Genomic DNA, 14982 nt, shown 5'->3' with positions numbered 1-14982 from the left:
CGAACCGAAAACTGGGCCTATCTCCGAAGCACCTTATCATATGGCGCCAGCGGAGTTGAAGGAACTCAAGGCACAGTTACAAGACCTTCTAGATAAAGGTTTCATTCAACCTAGCGTATCCCCATGGGGTGCGCTAGTGTTATTTGTTAAAAAGAAAGACAGATCGATGCGTCTATGCATCGATTACAGAGAGCTAAATAAGAGAACCATAAAAAACAAATATCCTTTGCTAGAATAGAAGACCTATTCAATCAACTCAGAGAGGCAACGATCTAAGACACACCTTCGGTCCGGTTATCACCAAACTAAGATCAACAAAAAAGACGGCGTTTAGGACAAGGTACGGTCACTACGAGTTCGTAGTAATGTTATTTGGCCTCACCAATGCCCCAACTGTGTTTAGGAGTTAATGAACGGACACATTTGTGATCGTGTTCCTTGATCCTAGTGTACTTGAAAACAGACCTAGAACACCAGGAACACCTCCGAAAAGTCCTAACCACCCTAATAGAGAACAAGTTGAACGCCAAGTTCTCTAAGTGCAAATTTTGGTTACGACAAGTCGCTTTCTTAGGACACATGGTGTCAAAGGACGGAATATCCGTAGATCCCACCAAGGTCGAAGTGGTCACTAAGTGGGAACAACCAACTACAGTAACAGAAGTACGAAGTTTCCTAGGATTGGCAGGACACTATTGAAGGTTCATGCAGAACTTCGCTAGGATAGTCTCACCTTTAACAAAGTTAATGAGAAAGGGGGTACCATTTACATGGAATGATGCTTGTGAGGCAAGCTTCCAGGACCTAAAAGAAAGATTGGTAATCACACTAGTACTCACGGTACCCGAGAGTTCAGAAGGGTATGTGATCTATAGTGTTGCATCTAAGAAGGGATTGAGATGTGTGTTAATGCAGCACGGAAAGGTCGGTGCATACACGTCCTGTCAACTAAAGAAATACGAAAAGAACTACCCTTCCCACGACCTAGAGTTGGCCACCGCAGTGTTTGCACTAAAAATTTGGTGACACTACTTGTATGGAGAGAAAACCCAAATTTTTACCAACAGCAAGAGTTTAAAATATTTCTTCACCCATAAAGAGTTAAATATAAGACAAAGAAGGTGGCTAGAATTGGTAAAAGATTATGATGTAGATATCGAGTACCACCCTGGAAAAACAAATATGGTCGCAGATGCCTAAGTAGAAAGACGCCCCTCTCGTCGGTCCTCAGTACGAGGGAAGTAAGCGTACAAAGAGATTTCGAGCGAGCCAATATAGCTGTAGTGACCGAGGGAGTCATAACACAACTGGCTCGACTCATAGTACAACCTACGCTTAGGCAGAGATTATCACCTCCCAACGAGAGGATCCTAACCTACAGAAAATCCTAAGCCAGCTAGTTGAGAGTCCAGTAGACGGATTCTCGAAGTCCTCAGATGAAGGACTATTGTACCAGGGATGCCTGTGTGTACCGACAATAGAGGAGCTAAGAAAAGAGATACTGACGGAAGCACACAACTCGCCATTTGCCATGCACCCAAAAGGTACTAAGATGTAGCAAGATTTAAAACATCACTTCTGGTGGAGGAGCATGAAGAGAGACGTTGTCGAGTTTGTGAGCAAGTGCTTAGTTTTTCAACAAGTGAAAGCTCCTAGACAAAAGACAACGGGGATGTTACAACCCCTAAGTATACTAGAGTGGAAGTGGAAAAACATAGCAATGGACTTCATAATAGAACTACCTAGAATGCTGAAAGGTTATACAGTGATCTGGGTAATTGTCGACAGGTTGACCAAGTCAGCACACTTTCTACATGGGAGAGCCACATACTTTCTACATGGGAGAGCCACATATACAATTGACAATTGGTCTCAACTGTATGTGAAAGAGATAGTAAGATTACATGGAGTCTCAGTGTCGATCGTGTCGAACTGAGGCCCATGCTTTACGTCAGCGTTTCGGCGCAAACTTCAAAAAGCGTTGGGTACTCGCCTTGACTTTAATATCGCCTCCCACCCCCCAAACAGATGTACAAACAGAGCGCTTAAACCGAATTCTAGAGAACATGTTACAAGCTTGCGTACTAGAGTTTAAGGAAAGTTGGGATTCCAAACTCCACTTGATGGAGTTCTCGTAAAATAACAGCTTCCGAGCCACTATTGGAATGGTACCGTTTGAGACCCTGTATGGGAAACGGTGCAAGTCCCCGCTATGTTGGGACGAGGTAGGTGAGAGAGAGCTAGTAGAACACGAGTTGGTTTGAGTCACCAATGAGGTTGTCTAGAAAATTCGAGCAAGATGCATACTGCTCAAAGTAGACAGAAAAGCTACGCCGATGTAAGGCGTAGAAGCTTAGAGTTCGAGATAGAGGACCAAATATTCCTAAAGGTGGCACCCATGAAAGGTGTCTTGAGGTTCGGACGTAAAGACAAGTTAAGTCCTAGATTTATTAAACCTTTTGAAATTCTCGAGCGAATTGGTCCAGTAGTGTGTAAGTTATCTCTACCTCCCTCTCTCTCAGGAGTACATGACGTATTTCACGTGTCGATGCTGAGGAAATATATGACGACCCTATCCACATAATAGATTATGAGCCCCTCCAACCCAACGAAGATTTTAGTTACAAGGAAAAACCCATAAGAATCTTAGCCCGAGAAGTGAAAGCGCTACACAACAGGGACATTGTATTTGTTAAGGTGTTATGGCAGAACCACCACACTGAGGAAGCCATGTGGAAGCGTGAGGATGAAATAAGAGAAAAATACCATGAGTAAATATAAGAGTTACAGACTTTCAAAGTTATTTTAGGGGTATATAATGTAACTAATCAAAGACTAAAAAAAATGGAGTCAATCAAAATTTGGGCGATCGCCGGAAATTTTTACGTTTCACACAACAGTGAACTCCATGGATCGCCAACACCTCCCAGCCTTCAACCATTTCCCACAACTCCTGCAAATAGAGAAAAACTCAGAAAGAGAGAGAGAAAGGATTTGTAAGTTTCCGGCGAACACATTGGATGAGAAAATACGTGAGGATAACTCTAGGCCGTGACTGAGAATATCAAATATGTCACGTTTAGGCCGTGACCTTCACCGTCGGGCGATCGGACGCTGCACAGAAGTCGTGGGTTTCAAAACCAGATTTGAGATGACGGATTTGCGTCACAAGCAAAAAAACGACCTCGAAATACCTTAGGGAAGAGTAAGCTAACGGAGACAAAGAGGAAGGTGCTAGAATTGATCGAAAAAGACGTCGAAAACCACCGCACAGAAGAGAGAGAAAATCGACGTCAGAAAATCGCGACAAACTGGTAAGGAAGAAGGATCAGTCGAATCTGAGTCAACCCGAATCGGATACCCACGACCCAAGTTCAGCGGCCCAAACTTGCGGTCCAGCCCGCAAACCCGAGGCCCAAATTCTAGCTCGACCAAAAAATCTTTCGACCCAGTAGCCCACGTGAGAATGTTTGTTTAATCCACCCTAAGAGTGGTGTGAAAGTTCTCTTACTTGTAATCAAATAAATTAAAAAGATATGGAAAGAGTAATAAATGGAAAGATAACAATAATAAAATATCAAATATAATATATATGGTAAATTATAATTTATTACTAAATATCTTTGACATCACAACCCAAACTCACCTGCGGCCCAGCCCGTGAATTAAAGTCTAGAAGCTAGCCTGCAGATGTGACCCAAACCACCCTTCGACCCGTGCCTCGACCTAGAGCACCTATACGATGTGGCACGCTTTGTTGCTGCCACATGGCACCCAGCAACACAAGCAGTCTCAGCTTAGATGACTCGTAGTCTCCCTCCGGTGGCTCTCCGACGAATTTTTCGATGGCTTTCCGGAGGCTCCCAGCGGCTGTTTGGCTCGACTCTTCGATTTTGGCTTGGTTTCCACCGTTTCGATCCTTTTGGACTATTTTCGACCCCGATTAAGGTAATTGAGGTCATTTTGGGCCATATTTCACGTTTATTAATTAATTATTAATTTAATTGTGAAATACTAACGGAAGGTGACGAACGATGTGATAGGAAACAAACTCCGGCAACGTTTGGAGCAGCTCACAAGGAACGAGAGCTTACGTTTAGCTAATTAGGGAGTACTTCGGCCAAGGCCAACCAAGGAAGTGACCTTACTATAGGATAGGCCAGAAAATTGTATGCGTTAGAGTTATATTTACGAGCATGATGATGTATCAGCTATGATGATACATGAGTATGATGTTTGAGCTGTGATGCATGTTATGTACGTGATTTATGTTCCGATGCATGACGTACATGATATGTTTGATGCATTTGATGGCATTATGATGAGTACGATGATTACATGATGTTTATTTTAATATGTTGATGTTTTCCATGTTAAGCATGCTTTACGATGATGAGTGTCATATTGCATCATGTCGATAGACCGACATAGGACACAACCCTAAGAGCATGAAAATGATATTAATATACATATTCACGAGCATGTGGTAATGTAACAAATAGATGAAACTAGAGGATTGTGTCAGAAGAGATGATACGGTGGACATTAGAGGGATTTCATGCATGTTGTATGTTCATAAGCATAGAGATACTTCCTCAAAGACGATGAGTGCGGACGCGCACAGTATGATGATGAGTGTGTTCATGGGGAGCATGACACCAAGGGGTTCAGCTGACCTCCAAACGTCGCTACAGATTAGCTTGACTGGAGAGGGTCCAGGGGGTGTGCAAGCCCCTTGGGAATTCACACTCGCATGTGTGGGTCGTGGGTAGGGAAGTACTACACATCCAAATTAGTCCAAGACTAGAGGCCACCCCAAGAGAATAAAGATAAGTCCCACGAGCATTATTGCATGTATTTGCATTAACATGGCCCCTATAGTGGGATCACTTACCGAGTATTCTTCGATACTCAAGATGTGTGTCATATCATTTTTCAGGTAAAGGCAACACGATATACGGATGACAGCGGCATCGCAAATAGAGACGGTGACACGTGCATAGGATAGTCACATATTTAATTTCTTAGTCTTACGTTAGAATAGGATGCTTGCATTTCATCATTTAAATTATTTTATTTTGTAATTGTTTTTATTGTTTTAAATTCCAGTGTTTTTGTTCGAAACACGTAAGACCGAGAGTATTTTCTAGAAATTTAAGGTGGTTCTGAATGTTTTCAAAGTATATGTTATAAATGATGTTTATTTAAGAGTTGTATTTCCATATCAAGAAACATCGATAACGACTCTAAATATATAAAAAGTTTAGTATTGTTTCTCTCTCTTTTATAACTCTATTTTCTTTTTTCAATTAGATATATTTTATGGGTATAATTAATTAATTCAAATTATAATTATAATTATAATTAATAAAAAATAAATAAGTATTCTTTGTAATAATTATTTTATATATACATTAATTTTTTTTAATAAATTATTAATATTGTATAAAATTTATAATTATGTTTCATTTAATATAATTTACTCCACTGTATTACAACATTCAATTTTATAAATATAAGTTGTTATCACATATTAACTTCAACTTCGTGTTTCCAAAAAATCTTGAAGTCTCTAAATTTTCATCTATTTAAACCCTTCGAGTTGTCGATAGGGACCAAATGACCTAATTATTTAGGAATCGAAACGAAGGAGTTAAAAGATGAAAGTAATGAAAGAATTTTTTTTAGATGTGGAGGGAAGAGGGAGTGAGTCATACATTTAAGCCATCAAAACCACATTGCTTGTATGTGAGAGACTGCTTCCTTGGACTAATCACAATTGCACAATCCACTGATACCTAAACATTCATCCAAAAGTTAGGTGGTGTCAGATTGTAACTCTATTTTTGAATTAATCTGATTGACTCCATAAAAAAGAATGTCAACCGTCAAACTGAATTGAATTTTTAGACTTTCAACCAAAAATAAATAAATAAATCTAATACAACTAACTTTTATGGTTGGGGTAGATAGTTTGAATTGATCAGATTTTTTAAATCATTACTAACAGTTAGGTAACTTGTATATGGTTAGATAACACTTTCTATCTCACTTCTGTTCCTCGTTAGGTAACTTATATATGGTTAGATAACACTTTCTATCTCACTTCTGTTCCTCGTCCTTAACACAAATCTTTTTCATGGTTCGTATTACCATACCCTATAATACAATCATACATCAAAGGGTTTTCGTTAAAATAAGTTTGGTTCGATCATAATTGGTTTTTCGTTAAAATGAGTTTAGCTCAATCGTAATTGGGTTCTCGTTAAAATGAGTTTAGCTCGATCGTAATTGGGTTCTCGTTAAAATGAGTTTAGCTCGATCGTAATTGGATTTTAGTACAACTATCTAAATCTTTTCTAGTCATGCATAATGTGGCCTTGAGGATTTAGAAATGTGGGGGGAAAAAGAGCATTATAATGGGGGACAAATGGCAGAGACAATAGGACAGGGAAGGACAGGACAGGACAGGACAGGGGCAGAGCATTAGAATGATGAAATTACAAGGATGTCCTTAGAGAGATTAGTGGTACCTGAACGCCGGGGGAATCAAAGGACAAGAGGCGGATCTTAGCGGCAACATCGCCGAGTATCCTCAGCTCCACACGGTCGTTTAACGAGGCGTCACGGATCAAATCAGCGGCGTCTGCTTGGAGGAGGCTGACACGATCGACGGCGATGGTGGCGTCCACCTGGCGTTGGCTATGTGGGTCTTGAAAGAATCCGGGAATTGAAGCTCTCCCAAGTGGAATCCCTCGGTACATGACCGTGAACCGAGACTCCCCGTACTTGATTCCCACTTTGTTGGGGTTAACGGCGGTGAAAATCATTCGAATGTTGAGGGAAAGGGAGGCGGCGGTGGGATTGGGAGTGGTTATGTTCATGTACTGGATGCCCACCTGCTGGAGATCGAATTGGGGCTTCTTTGGCTTTAGGGCGAGGACGACGACAAGGACGACGGCGAGGATTAAGAGAGCTAGGAAGGAGAAGAGGAGGAACAGGCAGCAGCAGCAGCCCTTGAAGGAGGCGGAGGAGGAGGAGGATCTGGGGATGTACGGAGGGCGGCTCTCGGCGGCGCCTCTTGATGACGGCATGTCTTTTCGGGTTTCAAATTCAAGGGGTTGTGCAGCAGCACTCCAAGTTGTGGACTCAACTATATTATAAATCATATGTATTTTATAGTAATTTCATCTACTGCTTGCTTTAACTGTGCAAATATTAACTTCTAAGGCTCGAAATAGTCCTTCTAACAATTTGTTTATTTTAGTTTTGGATGGAAACCTTTATTATTTTGTTTCAAAAATACCCTTCAACTTTTCATAATATTTCAAAAAGACTCTTCAGTTTTAAAAAGTTTCGTTAATACCTATCGACTTTTTAAAAAAGTTTAAATATACTCTTACTGTCGCTACTATGTTTAAAAAATACCCTTGAATTTTAAAAGTAGCATTAGCACCATTCACTTTATTGAAAAGTTCAAAAAAGTTGTTACCGACGAAAATCGTCTGTCAACACCTCATAGATTATCTTCAAACTCTTTAATGTTACTTGAAAGTTTATGAATATTTTTTAAACGTGGCACTAACTGTAATAGTATGTTAGAGTTTTTTAAAAATTTAAAAATGTTTTTGAAGTTTTAAAAAACGTTTAAGGGTATTACTGAAATATTTGAAAACTCAGTGACCTTTTTGAAACACTTTTAAAAATTAAAAGGTGCTCTGAAATCTTTTTGAAAGTCCAAGAATATTTTTTAAACAAAATATGAACTGTTTTCATCTAAAATTAATGACAAGGTTTCCTCTAAATATCGCTTTGGCCCGTTACGTATCATTATCAACCTTATGGTTTTAAAACGTGTTTAGTAAGGAGAGGTTTCCACACACTTATAAGAAATGGTTCGTTCTCTTCTCCAACTGATGTGGGATCTAACAATAAAGTTGTATTTGTTGAACACTAGAATTGAAATACAATACATATATCATAAATTGTCATTAATAGACATTGATTCGAATCTTATTCATAAAAGTCATGTGTACAAACATGAGTAGAGATATAAATGAAGGATATTGAAAGTGTTTGACGAAATTATTAGTTTGATAAGTCTTTAAACTTAGCCAGACCACTTATGGACGAGCTCGTACGTCTTTGCAGTGTCATTCTTAATGTAAACTTCGTCATCTTTTACAATCCACGTGCAATAACCAAATACACATCACTCACTAAGCCAAGAGAGGTAGCCCTCAAAAGCACATCAAAGGTCAAGTGACCATTTTGGCTAACAAAAGTGCACCAAAAACGAAAGGACTCCGAAAAATTCTTGTTGAAATCCCAAAGGTAGCTGTCTCCAACGTCGATAATGTTCGTAGCTAAATTCTCATTTGCAGAATTACCCTGAGTTTCAAGAGACGAAGTTGATTGGTTATTCAAAATGATCGGCTTCAAAATGCTTCTACAAATGTCAAATTAGTATAAAAGGCGAAAGTTCTCATCTATTTATCCTATATGAAAAAATTGAATTCCATTTCATATAATTATGTTCACACGTTCTCAATCGGTCAAGCTTCCAAAATGTAGGCATATTAAATCGCCTACAAAAGTTATTATAACTCAAGCAAATTAAAGAACAAGGCATAATAGGCAAGAGTTCAGGTAATAGCCCAAGTCCACCGCTAACAAATATTGTCTTTAGACTTTCCTTCTCCAGCTTACCCTCAAAATTTTTAAAAGGCATCTTCTGGGAGAAGTTTCCACACCCTTATAAAGAATGCTTTGTTCTTCTCCCCAACCGAGGTGGATCTCGCAATCCACCTCCCTTCGGGGTCCAGCATCCTCGGTGACACTAGTTCCCTTCTACAATCGATGTGGGGCACAACGTTCTCACTGGCACACCACCCGGTGTCTAGCTCTGATAACATTTGTAAAAACTCAAGCCCACCGTTAGCAAATATTGTTCTCTTTAGACTTTCTCTTCCGGGCATCCCCTCAAAGTTTTTAAAATGCGTCTACTAGGGAGAGGTTTTCACACCCTTGTAAAGAATGCTACGTTCTCCTCTCCAACCGATGTAGGATCTCATAGTTCACAACTCACCTAAGATTGAAATCAAGTCACATATGATTTATCGAAAGAAATATTAATCTTCTCTATTGATGAATTTGTAAAGATAGATCAAATATTTCGTGGTCCAATTTGATATCTTCACTTACGTGCCTCCACATGAACAATTTAGTCTGAATACATACGCTCTAAGCTTCATACGTTCCAAGCAGCGTAGTGTGAGTCATGAACATGTTGCACCGTGGGAGATCTTAAGAGTTTCTTGAGTTTTTGTGTCTAAGTACCTTGGTCTATCTTTGAGTGGTACCTAACATTCTTCTTACCTTAGTAGTTATAGAGCTTGTGGGGTATTGTCCTTAGTTCTCAATCTTGTAAGTGTTTAAGTTTCATAATTCCTTGATACAAAAGTTGAAACATACCTTCATAAACATATGAAACCATCATAATAACAAGCCTGAGTTATTCTAGAAAGGCATAGAATCGTAATGAATTCATTAGAGGGTTCTAGGAGAGTCTTGAGTCTTGTGGTGTTTCCTTTAGGTGTTACTTGAGTCCTAACTTGGTTGAGGTTTCAAACTTACTCTAATCAACATGAAATCTCATATATATTTCCATGTCCTTAAGAATAGGCTTTATAGAAAGTAGTAGGTCATTTAGTGCACCGCTAGACCTTGAAATATCACAAGTGATATGGGCTTTTTGCTCATTTTACTCATAATTCTTGGTTTTGATATTTAACGTGTTCCAATGGCTTTCAAACTCCAAAATATCATCAAACATCATAATATAAGATCTATTACAGAGTTTCATAGCATTCAAAAGTCATCTAGGTCATGAACAGAAGGTAAATTACCTTAGGGGCATTATAGTCATTTGACATCATTACTTGCTTTAGCTAATTATCCTTATCCAACGACCACCAAGTTTCATATATAATTTTAGCATGCCATAATATGCTCATTATTGAAAATTCATAGGCAGCGAAATTTATTTAGTGGGTTATTTTAACATTATTTAAATTTTGAGCAATTTAATTGATTCAAGGTCTTAAATCTTGGTTCTTGGTGTTTTTCTCTCATATATACTTAATTTCATACTTTCTTGAAGATTCATATAGAAATTCAAGCGATTCCTACAAGTATCTCTTAAGAAAAGTCTAAGATGGCTACTTACCTCGTTGGCGACGTTCGGGACCTCCGTTCTCGAGCTTCTAGTATCCAAATTACCTCAAATTTTCTTACACAGATTTTTTTTTGTGTCTAGTTTCTGGAACCATAAAAAAAATTTCATGAGAACCAATCTGGAAAAGGGTTAAGATTGAAAAAAACCAAGGAAAGATTGGATTGTGGTTTGACATGGCCGGTTCAACTGAATCGGCCACGTCATTGTCTTCTTCCTCTAGACAAGAAGAAGATGAGCGCGTCCTCTGTGTTGGCGTCTGAAACTCATCTTCTGCAGCTCCATTTACAACATTTCTTCCCTCGATTTTTTCATGAAACATAAAGATGGTGTTACAAGTAAAATCTAGGGATTGATTTCATGCCTTATTGTGGATTGTAACCTAAGATATTTACCCTCCAAAGTTTGTCAAAAATCATGTTTCCCGCAGAGTTCTAAATAAGGGATCTTATTTTGCAGTAGATTCTAGGATTTTCAAGGCTCAATTTCTTCACGGAACTTCTTCCTTATCCACCCTCTAGCTAAAGGAATTGGTTTGGAGGAACGACTTTGAGCATGAAACTTTAATTTTAGAGAATCGTCCTCGGTCTGCAACTCGTCTGGAAACATAAATTTTCTTTTCTTGGACAGCTCATTCTATAATATTTTAGCTCTCGATTCCTTCATCAAAGTTATCCAATTTGAAGGAAACGTGACTATAGATAGGAATTCGATATTTACCCCCAAATTCTACCCGAAATGGATTTTCTTCAATTGGACACGTTTCTGAGGTTATTTCTTTTCGTAGGCTTCTATGAAAACACTTCTTGGAGGTGTAAAAGCTGTTTGTGATTGTCCTTGCTTGACGAATTATCATGTATCCTAGGATTGAATTTTTTGAGTTTTCCATGAAGCTCTTCAATGGCGGATTGGATTGAGGGAATGGTTTCTAGGCATTATCAATGCTTGATTGCTTCAGACAGCTTGTGGTTAATGTTGTTTAGAAACTGTAGGAACAAGTTTGAAGAGAAATGATGGGGAATTGCTCTCGAATTTGGAAGAAATTCGAGAGTAGGAGACCAAAAATCTAAATGCTTATTGCTTGTGATTGGGAGCTCGATTCAACTTGATTCTTGTTCCATACTATTGCTCTAACTTCAAACTTTATAGGAGAAACATACACCGACATTGGAACCTCCAGAATCTTCGTGATTTGGAGATCGAATTTTCTGGATAATCCATTGCAAATATCCTCTTCGATCAACGAGTTACTGACTTTCAATTTGAATTCTCACTGTTAAGTGTGGTGATCTGTGAACGTTCTAGATTGTGCCCAATTTTAGAGGAGATCGAGTGACTAGTTTTTTACCTTCGATAGATTTTGTGCATTAGGTCATTATGGTGGTTCTGATTCTTTGGGAGAAGATCATTTTTCCCTTGAGCATCTTAAATTCCTTCTAGATGAGGAATTGAAAATTGGAAAGTTCCTCCAAAATTGAAAACATGACCATTTTGTCGTTTAAGCTCACTTTTTCCTTTCCATTCCTTTTCCAAATACCTTAAATCCATAAAATTATTTGTTAGGACATAGAAATAATTTTTTTAAGATTTTTGTCCTTACTGGATCCCTTAAGTCGGGGTCCTATACAGACAAATTATTCTTAATTTTATAAATTCCGAGAGTTCTTAATTTCTTGTGGCATAGGCCATAACATACCTTCTTAAAGCTCTTCTTAAATCTCATAAATTCTGAACCCATCGGTAACATGTATAAGTCATAAAAAAAATAACATGAAGTCATAATTCTAGAAGGGTCTTGGATGTTGGGCAAGGATCAAGGTTTTTTAGGCCTTGAACTTAGTTTAGGTTCTAAATTTGCTCTGAATAACTTATAATCTTGAATATATCTTTATGTTCTTATATTTATGCCTTACCAAAAGGATTGAGTCATTTGGATGATGTTTAGACCTTGAAATATCTTAAAGAGTCTTGGGGACATTTTAGTCATTTTACACCTTAATTCTTTTTTCCGCTTCTATCCCAATAACTTTAAAACTTTACAAACTCATTACTCATCATGAAATAAGGCCTACTATAAAGTTGGATGGTATTTGGAGGTCATTTAGGTCTCAAACCAAAGATAACCGTCATAGGGGTATTTTGGTCATTTTGCATCCTAAACTTGGTTCAAGCCCCAAACATGATCCAATGATTCTAAAACTTAAAAAATCCTTAGAAATCATAGAATAAGGTATCTCATAAAGTTTGATAATATTTGGAGGTCATTTGGATCATGAACCGAAGGTAAGTTACCTTAGGGGCATTATGGTCATTTTAGATCATTACTTGTTTTAGCTACTTAACCTTGTCTAACAACCACTCATTTTCATATGTAATCTTAACATTCTATAATATACTTAGCTTTAAAATTTTATGGGCAGGGGAGCTCATTTAATGGGCTATTTTAACATTACTTGAATCCCGAGAAAACTTCTCGGTTCAGAGCCTTAACTCATGGTTCTTTGTGTTTTTCTTTCATATTCGTTTCATTCGTATCTAGATTAAGGTCCATATTAAAGTTCAAATTATTCCAACAATTATTTCTTAAGAAAAATCTAAGATGGCTACTTGCCTCGATGTTGACGTTCAGGTCCTCGATTCTCAAGCTTTCGGTATCAAAATTGCTCCAAATTTTCTTTATTAGATCCATCTTTAGTCTAGTTTCAGCAACCATAAAGAAATTCATTAGAACTAAATTAGAAGGGGTCTAAATTGATCAAATAGTGTAGGAAGGTCCATATATGGCTACTTCGACTTTTATTGGTCAAATTGAGACCATTGACTTTGGGGCTTCATCCTCTTCTTTGAGTTGCTTGATTATCATGATTTTTTCTAATTTTATACCTCTAGTTTTACCCTCGTAAAGCTCTGTATGGACCTTGAATTGAGTCGATTTCTTCTAAAAATATTTAGATGAAGTTTCAAAGAAGGGTTAGAGACCAATTTCATACCGTTTCGTGATTTGTAGCTCGATTGATACCCTTCCAAAGTTTGTCGAAAAACATGTTCTTGTTCCAAATAAACCTAGAAAACTTTTTGTTGGTTGGGATGTTCTAAAACTTATCAATCCCTGAATCTCTTCATGAAACTTGTTGGAAGTCCCATATGGAATATGGAATGTGTAGGAGTTCGTAGGAGGGGAAACGAGGAGTTGGTAGAAGGAAAAATGATTAACAATAGCCCTCAAATTTCGAAGAAATCCGAGGAAGAAAAACTCATAATCTAAAAGCTTCAAACTCGAGTTTTAGGAATTCTTATCACTCGATCTTGTCATAAAATATTGCACATAATTTCTTATTTATAGATGCATCGCCATTGATTGTTTCGTAATGCTGCTAAATTTTCTCTTTTTATTTTAAACACTTCTAAAATACTCTCGAAAATATCTACTTCGATAAGGGTGCTGTCGACATTGGTTTTGTCATTTCAACCGTTGAATCTAAAAAAAAATTATATATATATATATTTGGATGGGACAAATGGTTTTAGAGTCTAAAAAAAATTATGACAAGATTTTTGTGGAATTTTGCATGGAGTAAGGACTTAATAAACCATGAGAATATGAATATACTCCAAAGACAAGTACCACAAAAGGAGTATGACTAAAACCTTAAGGCACTATAGACACTGAAAGCCATAACTTGCATGATTATACAAAAATATGTTTTGTGTATGCCTCCAACTCAAACCGTATTAGACAAAAATACTCCAAATGATCTCGAAATAGCTCGACAATCTTTGTTTGTACAAACACATTTGTTGGGATAGTTTGGCCAAGTGGTCTAAGGTGCCAGATTTAGGCTCTGGTTTGAAAGGGCGTGGAGTCAAATCCCATAGCTGTCATTTGTTAGCACATCTAGTTACGTTTTGTTGTCAGCATGTCGATTTTAAAACGCGTCTACTGTCGAGAGAGTCTGGCCCTACTCCGACAATTGCATCGTGTCACGGTCATACTTCTTCAATTGTGCGACCTCGTAATCTTGACACGCTCGCAAAAAAATCTTAAGGAAAACTCAATCCACATTTACATTTTTCACCCGGCTTTGTGGCTTTGTGGAACCTTAGGCAAGGTTTGCCTTCGACATTCAAACATCACTCTTATAGAATCAAAACTTGTTTGATCACACACGCCGCCTATGCATGCATGTTTAATCATGTGCGACACAAAAACGTTGAATCTCATCGTCATCTAGGTTCCCAACAATACGACCCTTGCATCTTGATGCAATCTCATGTCTCGAGATAGCTCGACAATCTTTGTTTGTTCAAGCACATTTGTTGGGACAGTTTGGCCGAGTGGTCTAAGGCGCCAGATTTAGGCTCTGGTCCGAAAGGGCGTGGGTTCAAATCCCACAGCTGTCATTTATTTTAATTTAAGCCTTAAGACAGTTGTTAGAACATACGTTTCTAGTAGATATTATCTATTTTTGCTTATTATGTATCGTTGTCAACCTCTCGATTTTAAAACGCGTTTAATGTCGAGAGAGTCTGGCCCTACTTCGACAATTGCATCGTGTCACGGTCATACTTCTTCAATTGTGCGACCTCGTAATCTTGACACGCTCGCAAAAAATCTTAAGGAATACTCAATCCACATTCACATTTTTCACCCGGCTTTGTGGCTTTGTGGAACCTTAGGCAAGGTTTGCCTTCGACATTCAAACATCACTCTTATAGAATCAAAACTTGTTTGATCACACACGCCGCCT

At 38.1% G+C, this 14982-nt stretch overlaps 1 protein-coding gene and 1 non-coding gene across 2 annotated transcripts; one reads left to right on the top strand and one right to left on the bottom strand.

The window, feature by feature from the left end:
• Window positions 1–5663: 5663 nt before the first annotated feature.
• On the bottom strand, window positions 5664–7165 carry LOC111811938 (NDR1/HIN1-like protein 10). Its single transcript, XM_023699012.1, has 2 exons — window positions 6534–7165; window positions 5664–5798 (listed from the first exon to the last, which is right to left on the bottom strand). Exons 1-2 carry the CDS (start codon window positions 7092–7094, stop codon window positions 5712–5714), a joined length of 648 nt encoding a protein of 215 aa, XP_023554780.1. The 5' UTR covers window positions 7095–7165; the 3' UTR covers window positions 5664–5711.
• Window positions 7166–14555: 7390 nt separating this feature from the next.
• TRNAL-UAG lies at window positions 14556–14635 on the top strand. The gene has a single exon. It is a non-coding gene; the product is annotated as a tRNA-Leu (tRNA).
• Window positions 14636–14982: the final 347 nt, after the last annotated feature.

The sequence above is a fragment of the Cucurbita pepo genome, chromosome LG15, assembly GCF_002806865.2.
Source record: "Cucurbita pepo subsp. pepo cultivar mu-cu-16 chromosome LG15, ASM280686v2, whole genome shotgun sequence".
NCBI classification, from domain to species: domain Eukaryota; kingdom Viridiplantae; phylum Streptophyta; class Magnoliopsida; order Cucurbitales; family Cucurbitaceae; genus Cucurbita; species Cucurbita pepo.
The sequence above is the reverse complement of the archived record's forward strand: the minus strand, read 5'-3'. Positions and strand labels throughout refer to the sequence as shown.